This window comes from Lithobates pipiens, unplaced genomic scaffold, assembly GCF_037356315.1.
Source record: "Lithobates pipiens isolate NorthernLeopardFrog02 unplaced genomic scaffold, aLitPip1_a1.2 Scaffold_27, whole genome shotgun sequence".
NCBI lineage: Eukaryota > Metazoa > Chordata > Amphibia > Anura > Ranidae > Lithobates > Lithobates pipiens.
In genome coordinates, this window is record NW_027507788.1 from 42,286,686 (window position 1) to 42,312,885 (window position 26,200).

The 26,200-nt window shown below is 41.0% G+C and overlaps 1 protein-coding gene across 1 annotated transcript in view; it reads left to right on the plus strand.

Annotated features, from left to right (window-relative positions):
* Positions 1-26,200, plus strand: part of KMT2A (lysine methyltransferase 2A) — a 255,114-nt gene that overhangs the window by 165,731 nt on the left and 63,183 nt on the right. Inside the window, 5 exon segments of the mRNA XM_077456885.1 lie at positions 1,646-1,763; positions 5,832-5,910; positions 6,137-6,303; positions 11,489-11,653; positions 11,877-15,789. Coding sequence (XP_077313011.1) covers positions 1,646-1,763; positions 5,832-5,910; positions 6,137-6,303; positions 11,489-11,653; positions 11,877-15,789 — 4,442 coding nt within the window.

A 26,200-nucleotide genomic window follows, 5' to 3' on the forward strand; every position in this document is an offset into this window, starting at 1 on the left:
CAGACACTCTTGGTAGAGTGTAAGTGTAGGTCTGCTTCTTCTTAGGTGCTCTCCCCCACTGCTTCACTATTAATATGGGACTTGATTTATATTGCCCCGTAATTTAAATTGGGCAAAAATAGCTTGATATATCACATACACTGGCTCCAGCCTCGACTCTCCTCTTCACCTTTCACAGAATTCACTCAAGATGAATATACTATATACACAGATGCCAAAAAACAATAAACTGGCCCACATAGCATGGTACTGTAAAAATAACCAAATCGCTTTATTTAAAATATACGCGCTCACATTAAAAGTTGAAAACTCTCCCATCAAAACTGCATTCTACAGTGTGTATCCCTCCTGGTCCTACCACAGGCAGTTGTTGTGTGCAATCCACCTACTGCTTGTACTCTTACTTACTCTGCTAATGCACCCAAGTGGACTGGCTCAGCCCCTGACATGTTTCATTGGAATGATGACTTCATCTGAGAAAGGTCACTTTTAGGCAGCAACTGTCACTGTTACTTTATTATTTTGGTGTTTTTGATTGAATAAGTGCACGTACATTTTGGTATATACCTTAGCTGTGAAGAACCCTTGGGGGCTTAAAGCGGGAGTAAACCCAGTTTCAAATAACACTTACATTCCCGGCATGCCAGAAATGCTAACTTTCACATTGGTTGTGCTCTCAACCCAACTTTCAAACCATCCAATGGCTGGTTTCATAACTGATCACATGTGCAGCATTATGGCAGTTGAAGAATCATTAGAGGCCAAGATGGCAGCTTCCTTGACTGAAAATGATAGAAGGGTTTACTTCCACTTTAAATTCAGTTGTTACATACAAAATCAGCTTCCATTAATCGTCAATTTGTAATATAGGTCCAAGATCAATGTATTCTTTTAAAATTTTGAGCAAAATAAAAAATGTTCTTCCAGAAAGGTGAACAGAGGTGCAATATCACCATGTTCAGTTGATTTTAATTTACTAAAGCCCAGTGAAAATATTTAATCATCTACCTCCAGTGCGTTTGTGTAAAAGCACATTTTACTATCGCATATTATTTCATATGGGATCTGATTAAAACACCCAGGTTTTTCTGGTAAGATAAAACTGTTTATATTTTAACAGCTCAATGACTAGCACGTTTGCCTTATAACACTGGGAATCTAGGTTGTTGATTCTCACCAAGGACATTGTGTACTTGGGAATTGTTTGTTTTTGCGTATATGTGTTTTGGTGTTTTTCATACACTTTGATTAATCTCCCACGATGAAACAATATATTTGTTGGCTAATTGGCTTTCAACCAGATAATGTGTGGATGATTATAGAAGGGGATATCCGAGTGTAAGCTCCTTCCGAGGTGGGGGAGTTTGTTCAGGCATGATAAAACTCACCTGCCAAACTTTATATTTTTATTGCAAATGCCTTTTAAATTATTTGAAAATTATAATAAAATGTGAAACTAATAATAAAATTATTATTGTGTTATTGTTAATGATCCCCAAATCCTAACATAAATATTGATTAAAATAACATTTTCCAGAACAGATAATAGGAAATATGTATTTTAGAAAGGTGCAAGCATGCTGTCTGCATGCTTATATAGATTTTCCTTGCTTATTTTTTTTATTTTTTTTTTGTTTTATTGCAGATTGTGTCTGACAACAGTTTTGAGGTTCTCAGAAGAGTTTTTGTTGACTTCGAAGGAATTAATCTGCGTAGAAAGTTTCTGAGTGGTTTAGAGCCAGAAAACATACATATGATGATTGGTGAGACTTTAGACCAAATGGGAAATCCTAGATTTGCAGGGCATGCATGTCGCTAGATTGCATTAACCATTCTATAGGTGTTTGCAGATTCCTGATATCATTATTTTCATCCATATAAAGGGCAACTGATTTTAGAATATTAAAATAATACAAAAGGTGTGCTCGGCCACAAAAACACAAATAGTCAAAATTCTGCTACAATCAAATAATCCTTGAATAGTAAGGAAATAAAGATAGTAAATATAGTAAGATGAAAAGAAAACAGGGCGGGACTTTGTATGAGACACAAAAGATGTATATCCCTATATTGGTTACAAAATAAAAGTTCTGGACTTTATATGAAGAATATGACAGACCATAAAATGTGTAAAAATATCAAAGTACTTATTATCAAAAAGTATACCTAGCACAAAATATATATGTGCAGAGTTAATATATGTACAAAACACAATTACATTGAATATATGTAGACCAGGGCTTGACAAATTTGCTTGGAATCTAGGAGCCAGCTAAAAAAGTTAGGAGCCAGGTCGGTAACGGCTATCCGGACCTGTCCCAGGAATAAAGGTGGCACAATTTTTTTTTAAAAGAACAGTGACATTTTTTTTAATAAAAGTTAAAATAAGAAAATTTTTTTTTTTAAACGCGCCCTGTCCCGCCCGCATATGCAAGCGCTGTTCAAACCACACATGTGAGGTATCACCATGATCGGTAGAGAGAGAGCAATAATTCTAGCCCTAGACCTCTTCTGTAACTCAAAACATGCAACCTGTAGAATTTTTTAAACGTCGCCTATGGAGATTTTAAAGGTTAAATGTTTGTCGCCATTCCATGAGCGGGTGCAATTTTCAAGCGTGACATATTGGGTATCAATTTACTTGGCGTAACATTATCTTTCACAATAAAAAAAATATTGGGCTAACTTTACTGTTGTCTTATTTTTTTATTAAATAACGTTATTTTTCCCCAAAAAAGTGCGCTTGTAAGTCCGCTGCGCAAATACGGTGTGACAGACAGTATTGCAACGACCACCATTTTATTCTCTAGGGTGTTAGAATAAAAAATATATATAATGTTTAGGGGTTCTAAATAAAGGGAAGAAGATAGGCAGGCAATAAAAAACAGGCAGGGGAAGCTTCATTAGCATTGCTGGTTGTCATACCAATGGCCACCACAAGAGGGCGCCAGATTCCAGAAGGAATCATAGGACCGCAGAAGACCTCAAAGCCACGGCCTCAATTACCGGCCGCCGGAGGAACGGCCCGATGCGATCACGCCAGGGAGGGGTCGCGGAGACAGGATACCCCCAGCTGTGCTGCCCCAGGCGCCAGGTCGCTAATTCTAGTCGCAAATGCGACCTGGCGCCCGGGTTTTGTCGAGCCCTGATGTAGACGCATATATTGCATTGGTGTCAAGGCTCGTGCTAGTGGCCGGTATGTAGGGCTCCATGTGGTTAGTAGGAGATACCAATGCAATATATGCATGTACATATATTCTATGTAATCATAAATACTTTGATACTTTTACACATTTTATGGTCTGTCATATGCTTCATATAAAGTCCCGAACTTTTATTTTGTAACCAATATAGGGATGGAGACACATCTTTTGTGCCTCATACAAAGTCCCCCCCCCCCCCCCCCTTTTCTTTTCATGCATAAATAATTGGGATGGAGGCATATGACACACAGATGTTATGATCTCCATGCATCTGACACCTATGGAGTCCTGTAGTTATGGCCATATATCTATGTATTAACATGTAGATCCTTTTGGTGCTTCAGCACTTGCTCTTGGTTTTTCCCAGTGGTTGATATGCTATAGCTTTACTCTGATGTTCCACAGTCTTTCACTTGCACATCTGTGTATGTTTTATATCACGTTGTGGCCATTACTAATATTTATCTACACATTAACTCCAGGTAAGATGCGCTGTGATTTGACTGTCCCAAATGCAAAGCAATGTATATTCAAATGTGAAATAACTGTCACTAGAATAGTGATCTAAGTGTTCTACACATAATTAAAACAAACTTAGAATAACCCACAATGTATACAAAACATATGAATATCTTATTCAGGAGAACCTGGTACAAACAATTGCAGGTAGTGAAAAAAAATGTGTACAACAAGGGTGTCCAAACTTTTTTCAAAGAGGGCCAGATTTGATGAAGTGAACATGCGTTCAAGGGCCAACCATTTTGCCTGACGTTCTTTGAACCATTAAAATTCAGTCAAAGTGTGTTCGTCCGAGCACTAATACACCACCAACAAGAATTCTCTTGCCTTTGTGGCTGTGTGTGATGAAGAGATGAGCTTGGGCGTGGTATTTCGGATTATTTATTGGCGTATAGCACGCAACTTGACTTTAAGAGGAAAGTTTCAGGAAAAAAACTAAAATTTTAAATAAAGAACTGTGAAGCCAAATAATGGTCCGTTCCCATCTGCAGCCTTACCATTGCCATGAATGCAGCCCAACCACTGCCATCAGTGCAGCCTGATTGATGTCCATCTGCAGCCTTGGAAGGGACAGGGAGGGGTGTGGGACGAGCACCAACAGATTACATACAGGAGAATCTCTGTTTTCTCGACAGCCTCTTTAATACAAAGTCCTGTCTTCTATGATGGACAGAACAGTCCTCCAATGGCAGCACAGAAGACGGGACTTCCTATTACAGAGGCCACCATGTAAATAAGAAATTCTCCTGTGTGTATGGCACTTGTCCCGCCCCCTCTGTGTCCCCTCCAAGGCAGCCAGCATATATATTTTTTGTTGCCCCTGGCACTCAGAAATACGTTGGAGGCCACAAAAGATATACATGTCAAAATTACCAGGCCGGCCATTCGAAACCGGAACATGGCCAGCGGGCCGGACTTGAGACATGCCTGGTGTACAACTAAAAATAAACAATGTTCCACAGTTTATGTGTTCAAATGGAAATAGAAGTGATTCCCACAAACGGTTCCAACAGGATAATCGTGGTATATAATCAATCAATTCCACATTAAAAGCGCATAACCACCACGCTCCGAGTATAAGGTGAGTCGCTTACCAAAAGATATGATCCCACCAAGAGACTATTTGCATGTGTATGAATTCTCCTCTGACATCAAGTGGTCAGCCAGCTTCAAGAAGCAAAATCAAATGTGTATATTTCTTTGATCTCATTTTGTCACATCAGGCAATATGTATGGCAATGGAAGAGGCTCATGCCGCATACATACGACCGGACTTTCCGGCAGACTAGGTCCGACGGTCTTCCCGACAGACTTTCGGCGGAGTTCCGACTGATTTTCCGAAGGAACGGACTTGGCCACACCTCATTTTGAACGTGATGACGTAAACGGGACTAAACAAGGAAGTTCAATAGCCAATAGCTTCCCTTGCGTCATATTTGGTCTGTTGTACCAGCACACAGACGAATGGTTTTCCAGATTTTAGTCCGTCGGAATTGAGTCAGTCGGATAGATTTGAAACATGTTCTATTTCTAGGTCAGTCTGATTTTTATTTCGAAAAAATGATCGGACTAGCACACATGATCCGATTGTCCGACAGACTAATCCCTTTGGACCTAGTCTGCCGGAAAGTCTAGTCGTGTGTACGCGGCATCATAGTGCATTACTGTATAAAAATGTATTGTATAAAAATCACTTACTCCGACTGTGTGGAACATTATTTATGCTATTTTTTTTTTTTTTTGGTGTACACATTTGTTTTCACTACCTGCAATCTTTTGTAGCAGGTTCTCCTGATTAAGTATTCACATGTTTTGTATACATTGTGGGTTATTCTAAGTTTGTTTTAATTGTGTGTAAAACACTTAGATCACTTTTCTAGTGTCAGTTGTTACACATTTTAATAAATATTGCTTTGCATTTGGGACAGTCAAATCACAGCGCATTTTATGCATTCACTAACCTCAGTATAATGACTGACTATGTTGTGCTTGGATAATCTCTAGCATTACTCTTTTTTATTGTCAATCTGCTTTTAGTGCCTATACTTTTGCTATCCTAGCAGTGGTTCCTGTCCTCACTTTTTTTGTTTTTTTTTGGTTTCTTTACAGGTTCTATGACAGTAGACTGCCTTGGAATTCTAAGTGACTTATCAGATTGCGAAGAGAAGCTCTTTCCGATCGGATATCAGTATGTATCTCTTTTTTTGTGCATGCATTTATTAAATAATCTTGTTGTACTTTCATAGCTCACATATTTTTGGACATTTTTCCATTCTAAAGACAAGCACCACAAAAGACTAATCTCTTTAGTTTTGAGAATTTTTACCAGCTTCACATTTTGTATTGTATTATATACACATTTCTAAGTTTGTTTTCTACATTTTGTATATGTAAATATATGTTCTGTTGGCTAGATGTTCGCGAGTATACTGGAGTACAACCGATGCTCGAAAGCGGTGTGTGTATACCTGCAAGATTCTGGAGTGTAGGCCACCTCCCTCTGAGCCTGATATTAATAGCACCGTACATCATGAAGAGAACCGAACTATTGCTCACAGTCCTCTGCTTCGTGATATGCATGGTAAGATTTGAGGAAACACTTGGGCTTCAGTTTTAGTATGGTTTATATTTGCACACACTTAGGATTGTGTTTGAGCTTGATGTCTATATATATATATATATATATATATATATATATATATATATATATATATATATATATATATTTTTTTTTTTATAGTGCTGCTTACACCATTGTGGTTTGTCATATAATCCTTTGTGTTAAAGTGCAACAAATTCCCACTCTAGTCTATTCCCACTTCTCAGCTTTCATGCATGAATTTTACTGCATGAAAATTAATTTCAAGTAGAAAGCTTATTGTTGCCTCTGGTTGGTTCACATCTTTGCGCTGCTGTTTTGTGTGTTTTTAAAGGGAAAATAATAGGTTAGCACCTGTACATAGGGATGATTGATTGAGCCCTATAATGAAACTAATGTAGTTCAACTTCTCATCTCATTCTGAGAATGCTACTTGCCTGGTCTCCTGTTCTGATTTTCAGGATTTAGTAATTTGAGCCACTGACTTAGAACATTTAAATTAAATATGTGGAGAGCTGGATCAGCTTTTTGTTTCACCACTTGACTCCCAGGCCTATTCTGAAACTTCTCACATAAGTTAAGAGAAGTAAGTGATTTGTTTTGTCAGTTTCATACTTAGATGGATGCCGCATCTGACCCCCAGTGCCTCTGTGCTGAGAACTGAACGATCGAACATCGGCTCGGTTCTCAAAGCTCCCTGAGCAGAGAGCTGCATACTGTCAATCAGCAGCTCTCTGCTGTGCTCCCTCCTCGCTCACTGGAGAGCTGAGCTTTGGCGGGGCAGGGAACAGCTGTCTTAGGCTCTCTGCTGAAAACGGTGGTCACAGGAGTGTAAAACGAATCGCACTCCTGTGATCCATAGGAGAGGTACAGCCAAACAAACTTTGGCTGGACTGCTCCTTTTCTTTTGCTAGAAAATTACTTAGAATCCCCAAATATTATATGTTTTTAAGCAGAGGCCCTAGAGAATGAAATTATGGGTGTTGCAATTTTTTGTCACACTGTATTTTCGCAGCTAGTTTTTTTAACACATCTTTTTTTGGGGGGGGGGGGGGGGGGGGAGATACAATTTGGTCAACTTTCATTGCACAAAAACACAATATAATATCCAATTGGTAAAATCTAAAAGATGCTTTTATGCCAAGTAAATAGATACTAAACATGTCAAGCTTAAAATTGTGCACGCTCGTGGAACGACACCAAGCTACGGTACTTAAAAACAAATCTCCATAGGTGATGCTTTATAAGCCTTTACAGGTTACCAGTTATAAAGGATGTCTGGTTCTAGTATTATTTTTCTCATTATATTGTTTGTGGTGATACCTCACGTGTGGTACAAACACCGTTTACATCCTTTGTGATGGCGTGGGCAGTGAGAGATACTCTTTACTGAGACACCTGAGGTCTATTAGACCCCAGATCTCTCCTCTGCCCTCCAAAGCATCTGATCAAACCAAGATTGGTTTGATTAGATGCTTGTTCAAGCTGGTAATAGCTTGATTATATAAGACTGAAACTGGAAGTGACAAAATCCTCATCACTTCCGGTTTCTGATGTCCAGCTCAAGCATGTCATTAAAGGTATCCCTGCTCAAGAGGAAGCGCCACGGGCCTTATGTTTTGCGGTGGATGCCCTTAAAGATTCTAGTCAACAGATGGTGTCACACACTTTGCCCTCTTATCTGTGCATATGTGCCCCCCTTCTGCCGCTCTCACGTCCCATCGGGAGGCCTGAGCGACCAGCGGCCACGTCTACTGCCTGACCGGCCAGAGACCCAAACAAAGCCATAAATTGGCTTTGATCAGATCTCAGATGTAGTTACCCGGAGGCGTTGTCATGACGTCACTTCCAGTTTACAGAAGCTTTAAAGGCACCAAATTTTAAAAAAAAATGACAGCATTCATAACAGCCAAACTCTGGGTTTTGAATGCTTTTAAGTGCAAAGGAGGGATTTGGGGTCTCATGTACCCCAGATTCCTCCTTAAAGAGTACATGTCACTGCCTATTACTGTCACAAGAGATGTTTAAAGATGATCAGAACATTTAAAAAAAATGAAAAATAAATTAATGCGCCCCATCCCTCCGTGCTCACGCACAGAAGCGAACGCGTACGTAAGTCACGTCCGCTTATGTAAGCAGTGTTCAAATCACACGTGAGGTATCTCCATGATCGTTAGAGCGAAAGGACCAATTCTAGCACAAGATCGCCTCTGTACGTCTAAACCTGTAGAAATCTGTAGAAATTTTTAAAGCATCACCTATGGAGATTTTAAAGTATATCGTAGTTTGTCGCCATTCCATGAGTGTGCACAATTTTAAAGAATGATATGTTCGGTATCGATATACTTGGCGTAAAATCATCTTTCATTTTTGGGGGGTTCTAAGTAATTTTCTAGCAAAAAATAAATACATAACTTGTGAGCAACAAATGTCAGAAAAAGGCTGAGGCAGGAAGGGGTTATCGCTTGCCTACCAGCCGCTGCAGTTATACTGCGGCAGGTTGGCTTGGCTGTGTGAATCGCCATAGTTGTACGTCGGACTCGCTTACGGTGATCACGTGCGGCCATTGGCCAGCGGGGGAGCTAATCAGCGGGTCCGGCGGACTCGATCGGCCCCTCACGATCATTCCCCGCAGTGACAGAGCGGGCATCTGCCATAGTAAACAAGGAAAATCTCCATTGTGACGGGATCACACAGAGATCCTGTCTTTCTGCTATGCAGGAAGACGGGATCTGTGTGTTGTCCCAGGCAGCCCATCCCCCCTCCCACGCAGTTCGAAACACACTAAGGGAACACATTACTAGTAAAAAAATAAATAATAAAAATGCCATAAATCTTTCCTCTATATAGTTGTTATAACTTTTGCACAAACCAATCAATATACGCGTATATATATATATTTTTTTTACCAAAAATATGTAACAGAATACATATTGGTCTACATTTATGAAGAAAAATTAGATTAGATTTAGTATGTTTTATAGCAGAAAGTAAAAAATTTTCAAAATTTGCGGTCTTTTTTTTGTTTGCGAAAAAAATAAAAACCACAGAGGGGATTAAATACCACAAAAAGAAAGCTCTATGTGTGGGGAAAAAAGGGCATACATTTTATTTGTGTACAGCATTGCAAGACTGCCCAAATTTCAGCTAAAGTAACGCAGTGCCATATCGCAAAAAATTGCTTGGTCATTTAGGGGTTAAATCCTTCCAGGGCTGAAGTGGTTAAACTCACTCTACCAGGTTTTTGCTTATTATCTGCACATTTTGGCACCAAGCCTCTGTGGCCCAGCTTTGTATGGCCCCCATCTGGCATCTGGTTCTCTCTTCATACTTTTCCAGTGTACCAGTGTTTCTGCAGCATTTTTTTTTATGCCAGAAATCAGCAATACAAGCCGTTTAGCGTAACCATCTTACTTATGTTACAGGAGAACTGTCTTTGTCTGGGCTGTTCTCTAAATCTCATGAGTGAGAAATTTGTATATCTGTGGACCAAATAATTAAGGTAAATGTGTATCCTTATAGATATTGCCCCAAATACTTACACAATCCCGATATAAATGACAATTAGCAGTAATTAAAACTGCACTGACATATATTGAAGACAGGGAATGGGGTTCACATATTATGCAATGAAATCACAGTGAAAAGCAATTACAATTATGTGAAATAAAGTGCAGTGGTGAATTATAATGCAAATGTAAAAATAAGCAAAGTCCATAGTTCTGAAAGTGCTGTTATCAGCCAACAAACAAGTGTGGGACCCGCCAATCTTTCCTGCTATCTTCTATACAGTGTGTGCACATCAATCAGTTTGTGATAACACCAGGGGAAGTGCCTCCACCTCCAGAGGAAAACGAGGGGATGAGGTACTCTTACATTATATGATGGATCCACTTGCTAGCAGCGGTGATCAGTCAGGCATAAACCGAAATACGGTAAACAAATTCCAATAAAGGAGATGTCTTCCTATGTCCGTCAGCTGTAAATCGCAGACTTGGCTCACCCCAAGGATATAGCAGACACAGCAGACAGGCTTCCGGTTTGGAGATTGAAAAAAACTGATTTCTCCTCTAATGGATCGGGTGAATGTTTCACCATGCACGTACTAGGACTCTCCAAATTGTGAGGGTAGTTTTAAAATATAAGAAAAGAAAGAGGGAGAGAGTCTTCCACATTTCCACATAGTGTAAATCTGATGGTCTTGAAATGTATTAAAAAAATCCAAAAGTTTCAAAAATGTATACAAGTGGAATAAAAAGGTTCAGTTGAACAAATCTTAAAAAATGCGCAGTAACAAGTGGCTAGGCAAGCGTAATAACCCTACGCGTTTCCTCTTAAGAGACATCGACTGGGAATGGAAAAAAAAAACACCAGACGCCCCTAACAGCAGCTGTCTAAACAACCTGTGTACATGAGCCCTTATTGAAGAGTTTGAAGGGTTTTACATTTTAAAAAGTCACGTATTGTGTCATTATTACAGTTTAAGTGGTATTGAACTCAAATTTGCAAAAGTCGCTTCTAGGCAGAGTTTTTATAATGGGTGATCTAGGGTCAGTACAGCTCTGGAGCGCTCCATTTGACAGGTAGGTCTGTCATGTCATAATAGCGCTTGCAAAACTCTGTGAATGAAGGGCGCGGCCAGGGTGAAAAGATCTCCCGCTTGCTGGCACTAGATGCAGCCAATCGGGGAGATGCTGCAAGAGTGGGAACAGGTTACATGTTCCACCCTAAAAACGGATGGAACATGTAACATGTTCCCAAAGGTAAACTTATCCTTTAGTCCTGCTTTAATATATAACTGTTGTGATGAAAAAAAAAAATTACAACAAACTTGTGATAGACAAGTTAATACACATTTTGTTACTGGTCAGTAATGGCAAAGGATATCAGCTCAGCTGGCTGTCAAGCGTTGGAAATCCTTGTCATTCCTAAAAATTAACTTGTTTTTATAAAAATCTTTTCTTCCAGCATCATAATCTAAACCAAAATATAAATCTGATAAATGTGCAGTAGGTGCACAATGGTTGTTAGTTTGACATCATATCTAGTAACAAAATAATGGCAGTTTTACATCAGGCAGTTTTTACACGTGTGCTTTTGGTAAATATAATCATTATAAGCACATTTACAGTATGATAGTATATATTCATTTACTCCTTTTTTCCAGAATTAAATCTTCAGGAACCAAAATCTTCTGCTCTCCTTTCGCCAGAACCACCACCTTGTAATTCTGTTTCTTTGACTTCTTCCCGGACTCTTGGCAGGAGCAGGGTTCGCCACAGATATCCCCATAATCAGCGCTCTCCAGGACCTCGACCACTTCCGTCAGCAGGTAATCATTAAAGTGGCTGCCTGATGCAGTAGTTGATCATAGTTGCAACTACGGGACAAATATTTTACACAATTTTGAGGATGCTTCAATACTACAAACTTAACACATTTATTGGCATAAACAGTTATTAATTACCACGTTCTGGAAGTCCTTAATAATTTAATAAATATCAGCAGAAAATGGCCGCTTATGCACTTTACAATATGTTTCTGTTTACTTACAGGTAGCCCTGTTACACATGAAATTGTGACTGTTGGGGATCCTTTGCTTTCTTCTGGATTTCGTAGCATAGGCTCATGTAGGCATAGTGTCTCTTCAGTACCACAACTTCAGAAGCCACGCATGATTTCTCCCGCTCAGACTGACACTACAAAGACTAAACTACCTATTGCAGATACTATTACAGACCACAAATCTAACAATATGGAGTCAGGCGGAGCATCTTCGACTCCTCTTCAGAACAGTTACTCACCAATTGATGGCCATGGAATTTCAATGGAAAAGGGGGACAAACAATTGGAAACACGGCAACCTAGCTCCTCAGACTTAAATGTAAAGGTCATAACTCCCAAAGTCGAAAAGGCAAAGTCAGCTGCTCACAGAAATTATGATCCTGCTATCAACCAAAGCCCAAAAACACATCAACCACAAGATATATCTATCCCTGATTTTAGCACAGGCAGATCTGGTACTGGTAAAGATGCAGCATCATTTGTGTTAACTTCCAAAACGACTTCTGCTCCTCAGCAAAATAGGGCAATAAAAAGGGAAAAGGATCAGCATGTAATATTTTCTCTCACAGAGAAGACGGTTTTCCTTGAAGAAGTCAAAGAAACTCCTATACCTGTTTCAGTGACCAAAGAAAAACTGCCAAAGTCAAAGAGTCTTGTAAAGGACCATGCTCAAGAAAAATTTCCAGGTAAATCTGTTTCTGACTCTGAACACTCATCAGGGGAGAGCCAAATTCAAGCAGATACTAATGGGAAACATTTAGCGTCAGAGGCTGTCGGTTTCAAAGGGCGTTCACACAACAAAACAGAGACCACTGTGCACAGTGCAGTGGCTTCACAGTTAGAGTCATCAAGTGGTGACTACTCAAGTTCTAGAAATTTAGACCAACAAGCATTGTCTCCTGGCAGGATTACAGAGCTTCCAGATGCTGTGAAGTCCCAAAATAGCCCTGAAGGCACAGGAGAACTAGGTACAAACCATACTAGCTCCAACATGGACTCTGAGAATCAGGATGGCACTGCTTACCAACAGGACTCAAACATACTTCTCCAAGATGGAAATAAAACCCAAGAAGGCAGCTCATATAAAAGGCGCTATCCAAGGAGGAGTGCAAGAGCCCGCTCTAACATGTTCTTTGGATTAACCCCCTTGTATGGTGTACGTTCTTATGGTGAGGAAGACCTTCCATTTAGCAGCAGTAGCACTCCAGGAAAGAAGCGTGGAAAAAGATCAGCTGAAGGTCAAGTGGATGGTGCTGATGACTTAAGTTCATCTGAAGAAGACGATGCTTATTACTACAACTTTTCTAGGACTGTAGTTTCTGCATCTGGGGATGAAAGACTAACAGTGCGTTCCCTATTCAGAGATGAAGGAGACCGTCATAGAATAGCCCAACTTGATGGTGTTGATGATGGTACAGAAAGTGATGCCAGCATCAGTACCACCACAGGAAAATCTAGCCACTCTGGGAAAAGAGCAAATAAACAAAATGGAGCAGAAAAGCTGGCTGCATCAGAAGAACAGATGGGAAAAGTTCATGCTGGTAAAGGCAGTAAGGCTTCTGACACCAAAATGGACAGTTGTAATACTGTAAAACAAGATACACTAGAGCCACAGCTGAGCTTGGAAGCTTCACGGCGAAGTCATGGAGCCGACAAAAATATATTGGACACGTTTAATTCAGAGCTGCTTAAATCTGATTCTGACAATAATAATAGCGATGACTGTGGAAATATTCTTCCTATTGACATTATGGATTTTGTGCTGAAGAATACTCCATCCATGCAAGCACTAGGAGAAAGCCCAGAGTCCTCTTCCTCTGAATTACTAACACTGGGAGATGGTTTAGGATTAGATAACAACCGTGGGAAAGATATGGGCTTGTTTGAGGTATTCACACAGCAGCTTCCATCATCTGAGCCAGTAGATGGTGCTGTGACATCAGCAATGTCTGCAGAGGAGCAATTTGAATTACCACTAGAGCTGCCTTCTGACCTTTCTGTGCTCACTACTCGTAGCCCATCTCTTCCTAGCCAGAACCATAACAGATTAGGTGTAATCCCAGAATCCCAGTTGTCCCCAAATGAACGTTCCTTAATGTCCATGCCACCATCAGAAACAAGCAGGAAAAGGGTGACTGTTACAGAAAAGCCTGTGGCACCTGGCGAGCGAGATTCATCTCTAATATCGCAGAGTGTAGACAGGACAGCAGAGGGTCACATAACTGCAGATAGATACATGGCAGGACGTATGGAACCAGAACATATTTCCAGCCCACCATGTACACAGGTAGATCATTCAGGAAATCAGGAACTAAGACGAAATAGTGGTACCCCAAATTTGCAAGTTCCAGTGTCGCCTACTGTGCCAGTTCAAAACCAAAAGTACATTCCAAACAAAGCGGAAAGCCCAGGCACATCTCAGATGTCGACTAGTGCTGTACAGAGCACTTCAGCTCACCTTAAATCCACTGCAGAAAAGTTAGTAGTAGTTAATCAGAATATGCAACCTCTGTATGTCTTGCAGCCTTTGACTGGTACTGTTACACAAAAAATTCAACTTACATCGTCTGTACCTTCTGGCTCAAGTCGCCTTGATGGGGGGGATGTACCGGTGTTAAGTTCTGTGGGAGGAGGACTGACTTTAGCCACTAATTTGAGCCCTTCATTAACCTCAACGTTTCCACCTGTCAGCAAGGGTCTTCTCCCAGTGCCTCACCACCAACACTTGCAATCATTTCCTGCTGCTCCACAAACTACATTCTTGCCTAGTCTCACTAATCAGCCTCCAAGTCTTCTTATTGGAGTTCAGCCCTCATCTGACCCTCAACTTCTAGTTTCAGAATCCAGTCAGAGAGCAGAATTAAGCCGTTCTTCAAATGCTCCATCTGCTGGTATGAACAAGAAAAGACAGATTTCTCGCTTACAGTCTAAGAAAAACAAAAAGTTGGCACCTTCTGTTAGCCCAGGATTGAGGCATGCTCCTGAAGTGATTTCTAACATGACACTTATTAATTTCTCTACACCGCAACTTTCTGGTAGTTTACAGACGCACCCTAATTTGATTGACCTCGGCAGCCTCGGAAATACAGGACCTCATCGCAATATACCTAATATTATTAAACGATCCAAGTCTGGAGTTATGTACTTTGATCAGACTCCATTGCTTCCACAAAGTGGGGTACCATCAAACTCTGGCGAAACTGTGCCTGGTATTATTGGATTGGATGCTGGGCAGCTTACAAGTAAAATGCCTGCAATTGCTACTGGCTCACCAGTTCTAAATGTTGTGTCTATGCAGACTACTGCCACAGCTCCTCCAGTCACTGGCCATGTCACTCTAACTAGTTCAGGCATTTTGGGTCCTTCAGAAATTGGACCAGTCAGTAACTTTTTAATCAAGACAAGTTCACAGAGTTTGGGTATTCAGGACAATCACGTGACTCTGCCTCCAGGCTCTGGGATTTTCTCCCAGGGGCCAACTGCAGGGGCTATGGCAACTACCTCTAGCATATGTGTAGTGCCCACATCCCATCCTGTGGCTATGACACTGGCCCAAACAGTGAATGATCCTGATTGCCTATTTCCAGTTGCTCATAACATGAACAGACTTATCAGGACTCCAATTCTTCCCGATCTCGCTGGTAGTTCAGATCACAGGTCCTCTTCTGTGCATCCACCGCCTGACTCAGAAGGAAGAGTAATCACAACAAACACCACTTCAGCTACTAGCATGCTTAGAACAGCTGCAACTATCCAGAAGACAAAAAGTAAGGGAAAAAGGCAGACCACAGGTGTGGACAAGATAACTAAGAAAAAACTCAAGACTTCACATTCCAGACAGAGCCCAGCTACAGTACAGGATGAGAACCAAGGTGGCAAACAGTCTGGTTCATTCTCCTCAGGGTACGTTCTGTTTTTTTTTTTTTTTTTTTTGACTCTTTTTATGCTTTGCCCAGGCTCAAGTGTACTTGTGATACCATTAATACAGTGGGTATAGAAAAGAACCACGTTTGGGGCTTTGCAGCCTAAAATTAAGACACAGTTTGTTTTATCCAGCTGTATTTACTCAGTGAAACCTATAGCATCCAAGTAAAAGATATAACACCAACCTGTCAGAAAAAAATAATCAAAAACAGCAGCACTGGGTTGGAAAAAGGATCACCCCCGCATGCGCCGTAGACAGCGGTGCCCATCTTCGGGCAAATATCTCCTAAACCGTATAGGTTTGGGAGATATTTCTTGGACCTACAGGTAAGCCTTAATCTAGGCTTACCTGTAGGTCAAAGTGGTTTGTAAGGGTTTACAACCACTTTAATTACAGTCTTTATTATTATTATTTAGTTGGGTTATATCTCTACTAACTTTGCATATTTAGACTTTGCCATATTTGCCCAAAATTCTTTGCAGAACTGCTCAAGTTCAGTTTCATTTGATGGTGATCGTTTGTGTACTGCAGTCTTAAAGTCATTCCACAGATTTTCAATGGGGTTTAAATGCTTCCCGACTGCCTCGCGCAAATATACTGCGGCAGAAGTGCACGTACAGGCAGAATCGCATAACTGTACGTCGCAGGCGTCTTGCAGGCGTGCACCCGTTGGGAGCTTCGTGATCGTGGGTCTCGTGGACTCAATGTCCGCAGGGATACCCATGATCATCTCACAGAGAGGAAGAAAGGGGGAAATGCTAATGTAAACCAGTATTTCACGGTTCTGCCTAGTGACACTGTCACTGATCACTGCTCCCTGTAATCAAGAGCGGTGATCAGTGTTGTCACACGTAGCCCCTCCTCCCCACAGTTAGAATCACTCCCTAGGACGCAACCCCTACAGTGCCACCTAGTGATTAACCCCTCCACTGCCAGTCACATTTACACAGTATTCAATGCATTTTTAATTGCTCTGATCGCTGTATAAATGTAAATGGTCCCAAAATCGATCCAAAAGTGTCTGATCTGTCCGCCATAATGTCAAAGTCATGATAAAAATCGCTTCTCGCCACCATTACTAATAAAATTATTAATAAAAATGCCATAACACTATCCCCTATTTGTAAACGCTATAACTTTTGCGCAAACCAATCAATAAATGCTTATTGCGATTTTTATAAAAAAAAAAAAAATTACCAAAAATATTTAGAAGAATATGTATCGGCCTAAACTGAGGGAGAAAAATGTGTTGCTTTTTTTTATATATTTTTTTGGGGATATTTATTATAGCAAAAAAAAAATATAGCAGTAAAAAAAATGAGTTTTTTTTTTTCAAAATTGTCGCTATTTTTTTGTTTATAGCGCAAAAAATAAAAATCGCAGAGGTGATCAAATACCACCAAAAGAAAGCTCTATTGGTGGGAAAAAAAGGACATCAATTTTGTTTGGGAGCCACATCGTGCCACCACGCAATTGTCAGTTAAATGACACAGTGCTGAATCTCAAAAAGTGCTCTGGTCTTTGGCCAGCCAAATGGTCTGGGGCGGTTAAAGCGGTGTTCCACCCAAAAAAATAAAAAATTAAAAGGCTTTTAACAATTGGACACTTACCTGTCCTGGAGTCCAGCGATGTCAGCAGCACAGCTGATGTTTCCATCAGCTGTCGAGTGCTGACGCCACCATTGCGAGTAAGGGTACCCGGTATTGTAGCCTTGCGGCTTCACGTCGGGATCCCTACTGCACATGTGCAAGGCCCCGCTCATCTCTCCTACTGGCCCAGCTACAGAGAGAGGAGGAGGGAGCCCCGTGGTGATGTCATGGGCCGCGGCCCGGACTCCCGGAAGTGGGAACAGGACACCTGTCAAAAACTGGTATTCTGTCCCCCTCCCCCCCCCCCGAAAGGTGCCAACTGTGGCACCGGAGGGAGAGAGGAGACAAATGAGCGGATGTTCCACGTTTCGGTGGAACTCTGCTTTAAGTCTGGGCTCTAACTCGGCCATGCAAGAACATTGTCCTTTTTCTCCTTCAACCACTGCTTGGCTATTTTTGCTGTGGGCCTTGGGTCATTGTCCTGTTGGAAGGTAAACCTTCTTCCCATTGACAACTTTCTGGCAGAGGACAGCAGATTTTCCTCAGGAATTTTATGTTATTTTGCCCCATCCAGTTTTCCTTCTATCCTGACAAGTGCTCAGTCCCTGCTGCAGAGAAACACCACCATAATAGTATATTACCACCTCCTTGCTTTACTATAGGAATAATGTGATTTGGATGGTGAGCTGTATTGGATTCCCACAATACATACTGTATCATTTGGTGTGGAGGCCAGATAATTAAATTTTAGTCTAATTAAAATGACCACAGCTGATCGCAGTTGAAAGTCAAATTTCTTTGTGTAGCCTTGAGAAGGTGATTAGCTACACCTGATTGAGTTTACAAGTAATTTTTTGGGATTCTCTTTTTGATTTATTTTTTTCCCCCAACATGGTGTGTTATATCTTTCACTTAGGTGTTATAAGTTGTACTGAGTAAATACTTCTGGATAAAACAAAAATGGTGTCTGTCTTCATTTCAGTCTGCAAAGTAACAAAATGTGATTATTTTAAAGGGGGCGGTAGTGATTATTTTTTGTACCCACTGTATATAGTCACTGACCTAGAATTGTCATGCACATTAGAAAGTCAAGAGGGAGGTCAACCCCTGATCTGCATACTTGATGCTGGTTGGTGCATCAGAAATTAATTAAGCAAATGGATAAGCATGACAACCAGGCAACTAGTATTTTTAGGAGAAGTCAGCAGAGTCTGCCTTCATGTTCCCTTAATACTTTGTAGCACAATGTATTTTTAGTGTGCACATTAATGTATTGCAGTTAACTTAACCACTTAAGTCCTGGAAGACGGCACTGCGTCTCTTTAACTGGCAATTGCACGGTTGTGTGATGTTGTACATAATTGATGTTCTTTTTTTCTCACAAATAGAGCTTTCTTTTGGTGGTATTTGATCACCTCTGTGATTTTTATTTTTTGCGCTATAAACAAAAAAGGAGCGACTATTTTGAAAAAAAATCGCAATAAGCATATATTGATTGGTTTGCACAAAAGTTATAGTGTCTACAAAATAGGGGATACATTTATGGCATTTTTATTATTATTATTTTTTTACTAGTAATGGCAGTGATTTTTATCGGGACTGTGACATTGCGGCAGACAAATCGGGCACTTTTGACACTTTTTTGGGACCAGTGACACCAATACAGTGATCAGAGCTACAAATAGCCACTGATTACTGTATAAATGTCACTGGCAGGGAAGGGGTTAACACTAGGGGGCGATCAAGGAGTTAAGTGTGGAGGTGTTTCTAACTGTGGGGGGCTGGGACTGCCTGGGAGAGGAGACCGATTGGTGTTCCTAAGCATTAGGAACAACTAATCCGTCTCCTCACCCCAGACATAATGGAGATCTATTTACCTTGACAGACCTCAGTTCTGTCTCTGTGTGGAGCGATCGCGGGCGCCAGCGGACATCGTGACCGCTGGGCACGAGCATTGGCAAAGTCCCTGCGGGCGCCTCCGGGGGTACGCACGCACCCCTAGTGGTCTTAAAGCGGCCGACGCACGGCTACGACGGTTTCCCCAGGGGAGCTAACCTGCCGCAGTATAACTGCGGCGGCTGGTCGGAAAACCGTTAAAGAGACCTTGTTGCAAGACAATTCATTAAAACCACAATCTTCCTACAATTCTGCCTATTTATTGTTTTTTTCCCCCCCTTAAAGTGTTACTAAATGCACAACAGTAAAATCAGTCTGTATATGGAGTAAAGCATGTTTGTTATACTCGCTGTAGAACCTAAGGGGTTAATCCTCTGCATTGTGTAAAACTGCTTGATCCTTTTTGCACCAATTCTCCCCTTCTTCCGCTGACTCCAAAACAAATCCGGGTAAGATAGAGCCTTTGGAGTCAAGCTGCACATGTTCAGTTTGGTGTGTATTGCTACAGATGTCTTTTTTCTTGGGAGAGTGCATGTGATCCGCACAGGGCCAATAAGCACTGTCCAGACAGAAGGTCTGGAGTCATGGAGCCTCATAGAAAAGCTCAGTGCAGTATAAAAGCACCTTCTACAAGCTTCACCAGAAATCACAGGACTGCTGTATACTGCTGAGGAGAAAAGATATTTAGCAGTTTACATAGCGCCTTGAAAAATAATTCATACACCTTGAAATTTTCCACATTTTGTCATGTTGCAACCAAAAATGTAAACGTATTTTATTGGGATTTTATGTAATGGACCAACACAACGTGGCACATAACTGTGAAGTGGAAGGAAAATGATAAATGGGTTTCAATTTATTTTTACATATATCTGAAAAGTGTGATGCGCATTTGTATTCAGCCCCCTTTACCCCTAACTAAAATCTACTTGAACCAATTGCCTCCAGAAATCCCCCAATTAGTAAATAGAGTCCACACTTAGTATAAATACAGCTGTTCTGTGAAGTCCTCAGAGGCTTGTTGGAGTACCTTGGTTAACAAACAGCATCCTGAAGGTCAAGAAACACTCCAGACAGGTCAGGGATAAAGTTGTGGAGAAGCTTAAAGCAGGGTTAGGTATTACAAAAATATCCTAAGCTTTGAACATCTCACGGAGCACTGTTCAATCCATCATCTGAAAATGGAAAGAGTATGGCGCAGCTGCAAATCTACCAAGACATGGCCGTCCACCTGAACTGACAGGCCGGGCAAATACTGCATTAATCAGAAAAACAACCAAGGGGCCGATGGTAACTCTGGAGGAGCTACAGATATCCACATCTCAGGTGGGAGAATCTGTCCACAGGAAAACTAATAGTAGTGCATTCCATAAATCTGGCCTTTATGGAAGAGTGACAAGAACAAAAGCCATTGTTGAAAGAAAGACATAAGAAGTCCCGTTTGCAGTTTGCAAGAAGCCATGTGGGGGGACACAGCAAACGTGGAAGAAGGTGCTCTGGTCGTATGAGACCAAAATTGAACTTTTTGGCCTCAAAGCAAAACACTATGTGTGGCAGAAGGCTAAACACAGCACATAATCCTGAACACACCAGCAGGGACAGGGAAGCCAGTCAGAATGGATGGGAAGATGAATGTAGCCAAATGCAGGGCAATCCTAGAAGAAATCCTTTTAGAGTCTGCAAAAGACTTAGACTGGGGCGGAGGTTCACCTTCCAGCAGGACCACGACCCCAAACATACAGCCAGAGCTACAATGGAATGGTTTAGATCATAGCATATTCATGGGTTTAAATGGGCCAGTCAAAGTCCAGACCTAAATCCAATTGAGAATCTGTGGCAAGACTTGAAATTTGCTGTTCAGACGCTCTCTATCCAATCTGACAAAGCTTGAGCTATTCTGCAAAGAAGAATGGGCAAACATTTCACTCTCTTGATGTGAAAAGCTGGTAGAGGCATCCCCAAAAAGACTTGCAGCTGTAATTGCAGAAAAAGGTGGTTCTACAAAGTATTGACTCGGGGGCTGAATGCAAATGCCCCCCACACTTTTCAAATTTTTTTGTAAAAAATGTTTAAAAACATTTATCGTTTTCCTTCCACTTGACAATTATGTGCCACTTTGTGTTGGCCTATAACAAAAAATCCCAATAAAATACATTTTTGAAGTATAAAGAAGAAGAGGAATTGATTGCACACTGGCATCCAAAGGATGCTCCTAATGTTTTCTTTATTGTCATTAACCAGACAAACTTTCAAGAATGTATAGTTGACGCGTTACACACGAAACTCGTGAAATGTGTCAAATATACATTCTTGCGAGTTTGTCTGACTTATGACAAAAAAAACTTTAGCAGCATCCTTTGGATTTAAGTGTGCAATCATTTCCTCTTCTTTAACTGCATTTCCATGCTCTGTGTACTGTGGGAGGCCAGATATAGTGAATGCGGGGGTTCTGGGTTTAGTAACACTTTAAGTGTACAATACAAGACAAAAAGAAATATCCATGACTACATACTAAATAGCAAATCAAATGGGACTTTTTAAAGAGAAGCAGGGTAATAAAAAAATAAACATGCATGCCTAGATGGCTTCAGCATTTATCCAATAAAACTCAATCAAACTAAGGATGAGCCGAACACCCCCCGGTTCGCACCAGAACATCCTAACAGCCAAAAAATTTGAAAGAACACACGAACACCATTAAAGTCTATAGGACATGAACATGAAAAATCAAAAGTGCGAATTTTAAATGCTTATATGCAAGTTATTGTTATAAAAACATGTATTGATGCAAAAAAAGTTTTAAAAACGGCCGTCTTTTCAGGAGCAGTGATTTTAATAATGCTTAAAGTGAAACAATATAAATGAAATATTCCTTTAAATATCGTGCCTGGGGGGTGTCTATAGTATGCCTGTAAAACGGCGCAGTTTTCCTGTGTTTAGCACAATACCACAGCAAAATGACATTTATAAAGGAAAAACGTTATTGAAAACTGATTGTTGCTGTAATGAATTGTCGGGTCTCGGCAATATAGATAAAACTCATTGAAAAAAAACAGCATGCCCCCCCCCAGTCCATTCTGAGGCCCTTTGGGTCTGGTATGAATATTAAGGGGAACCCCGAACCAAAAATGTTTTTAAAGATTGCGTGGGGTCCCCACAAAATCCATACCAGGCCCTTCAGACCTGATATGGAAATTAGAGAGTAACCCTGGGCCAAATTTTCAAAAAAAAAAATGGCGTAGGTGCCCCCCCCCAATCCATACCAGACCTTAATGGACCCAAAGGGCCTGGTAATCGACTGGGGGGAACCCATGCCGTTTTTTTCAATGAGTTTTATTTATGTCGCAGAGACCTCACAATTCATTACAGCCATGATCAGTTTTAAATGAAAATTTTTCCAATAGAAATGTAATTTTTCTGTGGTACTGTTCTAAACACGGGAAAAACGTACCACTTTACAGGCATACTATAGGCATCCCCCAGGCATATATTTAAAGAAATATTTAATTTTTGTTTCACTTTAAGCATTAAAAAAATCACTGCTTCTGAAAAATGTTTTTCCATTAATACATGCATTAATACCTTTGGTGTCGTAATAAAATTAGTTACTTTTTCTCCCAGTGGCAAATGATAGTGAATCTCTGAGACAGGGGCTTACACATCAATTCTAAAGTTTCTCTATTGTTCCTAAAACAAGAAAATAAAGTTTTGGTTGGCATTCCATTAAAAATACTGAGATTTAATGATTAAGCACCTAGAGGGAGCTCTCTGTATTTGACACATTCAGCTTCCCTGAGATTATAACAAGGCAAAAGAATATGTGTGTTTTGTGTAATACAATTTCAACTACATCATAGTAGCTTGGTATGTTTGTGAAATAATACATTTGTTAATGCACAAAAACACAATGTAATACCCAATATGTTGGTAAAATATAGAAGATATTGATAAGTAAATCGGTACCAAACATGTCACGCTTTAAATTTGCGTTCACCTGTTGAATGGCGCCACACTACAGTACCTAAAAATTTCTATAGGTGATGATTTAAAAGTCTTTATCAGTTTAGAGTTACATGGAAAGTCTGGTACTAGAATTATTGCTCTCATCCTGACATTCGTCAAGATACCTCACATGTGAGGTGCAATCGCCGTGTACATTTGCATGTAGGACTGATGCACACATTCACAATTACCCCAGCACAAGGGGAGAAGGGTGCTTTAAAATATTTTTTTTTAATGTAAAATAAAAAAATTCACTTTTTTTATTTTATTTTTTTGCTTTTTGAAGGCATGTACAACAGTCCTTGTGATAACATGGGCCATGACAGGTCCTTTATGGAACAATCTGGGGTCTGTTAGACCCCATATCTTTGGCTCCTTGGGTGTGCACCAGGCTGCTAGCCCTGCTTTGCTCTTGTGACATCCCCCCATTGTGGGATATTTATGGTTGAATATATTTTTATAAACATTTTTTTTGAGAAAAGTAGTTGGGGGTACAGAATAAAGAAAAACAGGTGGTATATAAATTGGTGTTTGAAAGCCACCACCACATTTACAGTACATAGAATCAATTTATAAAATGCAGGTATTATAATGTAGAGGTTGCAATCAATATCTCAGATGTGTAATGTATCTAAGTAGTCTGGGATTATAGAGTTACCATAAACCTGAGGTGTAGTTGGGGGGGGGGGGGGGGGTAAAGTGGGAAATAGAAGAAAGGGAAGATGGGGTGGGGGGCGGGATGGTATAGATATACATTCAGTGCGACTGTGGTAGTTTTCCACAACATTGATGAGCTCAGATGGTTAGAAGGCCATTCACCAGTGTGAGGTCAAGACATCTGCACCATCTACACCAGTGTTGTTCCGGCTGTCAATTCTAGGTTGTTGTTCAGCTCATCCTTTTGGTAATTCTATTCAATAGTCTATCCCATGCAGAGTAGTGTACCCAGACATACCACAGTACCTTGTGTTTATCCCAGTTGTCTCTCTCTCTCTGGCATGCATCTCCTCCATTAACACAATCTCATTGAGAATGGTGATCCACCTGTTGATGGGGTTGGTTGCCTCAGATTTCCAATATTTCGCAAACAATTGTCTGGCTGCTGATAGAAAAAACCTAAGCAGATTGGTATTCTGGGATTTAATTGATCCCGGTAGTATCGATATTAGGGCTATTTTAAGGGAGAGGGCTATGGAGATATCATACATTTCATTATAAATCATGAATATAGCTTTCCAGAAGGCATGAATCCGAGCACATTCCCACCAGATATGAAGGTATGTTCCTTGTCCTCCGAGACAGCGCCAGCAGACATCAGAAGTATTGGGAAACATCCTGTGGACCTAGACCGGGTGCCTGTACCACCTGGAGAGTAACTTATAATTTTTCTCCTGCGTAAAGCTGGAGATTGCGGATTTTTAGGTGAATGTGAAAGAGGTCTGCCATTCCCCTGGAGAAATGTCCATGTCCAGGTCTCTGAACCATTTTTATGTGAAGGTGGGGGGGGGCGACGTTATGCATGTGGGAGAGGATTTCCTTATAAATTATAGAAATTGTGTGTCTGAAAACCTGAGAGAGACCACTCATCTCCTCAAAGGTTGTTAGGGTCCTGTGTATGTGGCTTGATAAGTGTAGTTCAAGCAGAACGTTTTAAGGGATATCGTGGATAGTCAATTGGTTGAGGAGGATTGACTACTGTCCTGTGGTGAGAATCCGCCTGTGGACAAATAAGCATGCCGTTGGCCAGTCTGTTCTCTCGTAGCCTCCTATTCGGTCAGAGGTTTTGTAGTCTGGGAGTGTCGAGTTGTCGAAGAGTGACTGAGAGGGCTGGGATTGGTGGACAAGAGCATAGGTGGATTGTCGGCGGTACCATAGTAACAACGATGCTGTGGTCAGTTTGGAGAGCATGGGTATGGAGAGGTGTTTAATGTGGTATCCCCAGAGCAGAGCCCACAGGTCGACTTGTGCCATGTCTTGTTCTACTCTTGTCGGTTTGGTCAGGGGGCATGGGAACCATTCCAGGAGCCTGGAGATTATGGCAGAGTCATGGTATATTTCAAAGTCAGGGAGGCCGAAACCGTCTGGGGGGGGTGATGCCAAATTAATATAATTGCTAGGGATTGTAACATGCGGTAGAAGGAGGTTGGGAATGTGATAGGGAGGGCCTGGAACAGATACAATAGTTTGGGGAGGATATCCATCTTAAGTACATTTATACGCCCAAACCATGGTAATTTGAGGTGGTTCCACGAGTCTATGGAGGGTCGTATTTTAGCTAGTATAGGGCTGAAGTTTAGGGGATAGATGTCTTTGAAATTGCTAGGAATCTCAGTCCCCAGATATTTGATTTATTTAATTTGCCAATGGAAGGGTGTGTGTGTGGATGGGTAGGGATATGTTTAGGGCTTCTGTTTTATTCATGTTCAATTTAAAATTACTGTGGGAGCCGAAGTGAGCTAGTTCATGGAAAAGGAGGGGATGCTGATGTGCAGCTGTGTTACATAGAGCAATAAGTCTTTGGTGTACAGGGAAAGCTTACAGTGGGCTGAGGGTGTGTGGATACCATTTATGGATTTGTTACTACGTATCGCCTGGGCTGAGTGTTCTATGGTGATGGCGAAGAGGAGGGGGGATATTGGGCAGACTTGTCTGGTTCCGTTGTTGATCAGGAATGTTCACCGTTCGCTGTAACTTTTGCTGATGGGTTGGAATAGAGGGAAATTATTTTTGCTAGGAGTCTGGGACCTAACCCTATCTGTTGAAGTGCTAGTTTGAGAAACGACCAGCTGACCCTGTCAAATACCTTTTCCACATCGCATGCTAACAGGCATTCAGGGATGTGTTTACGTTGTGCGCAGGTGATCAAATGGAGAGTTTTTGTGGTGTTGTCTCTGGCCTCGCG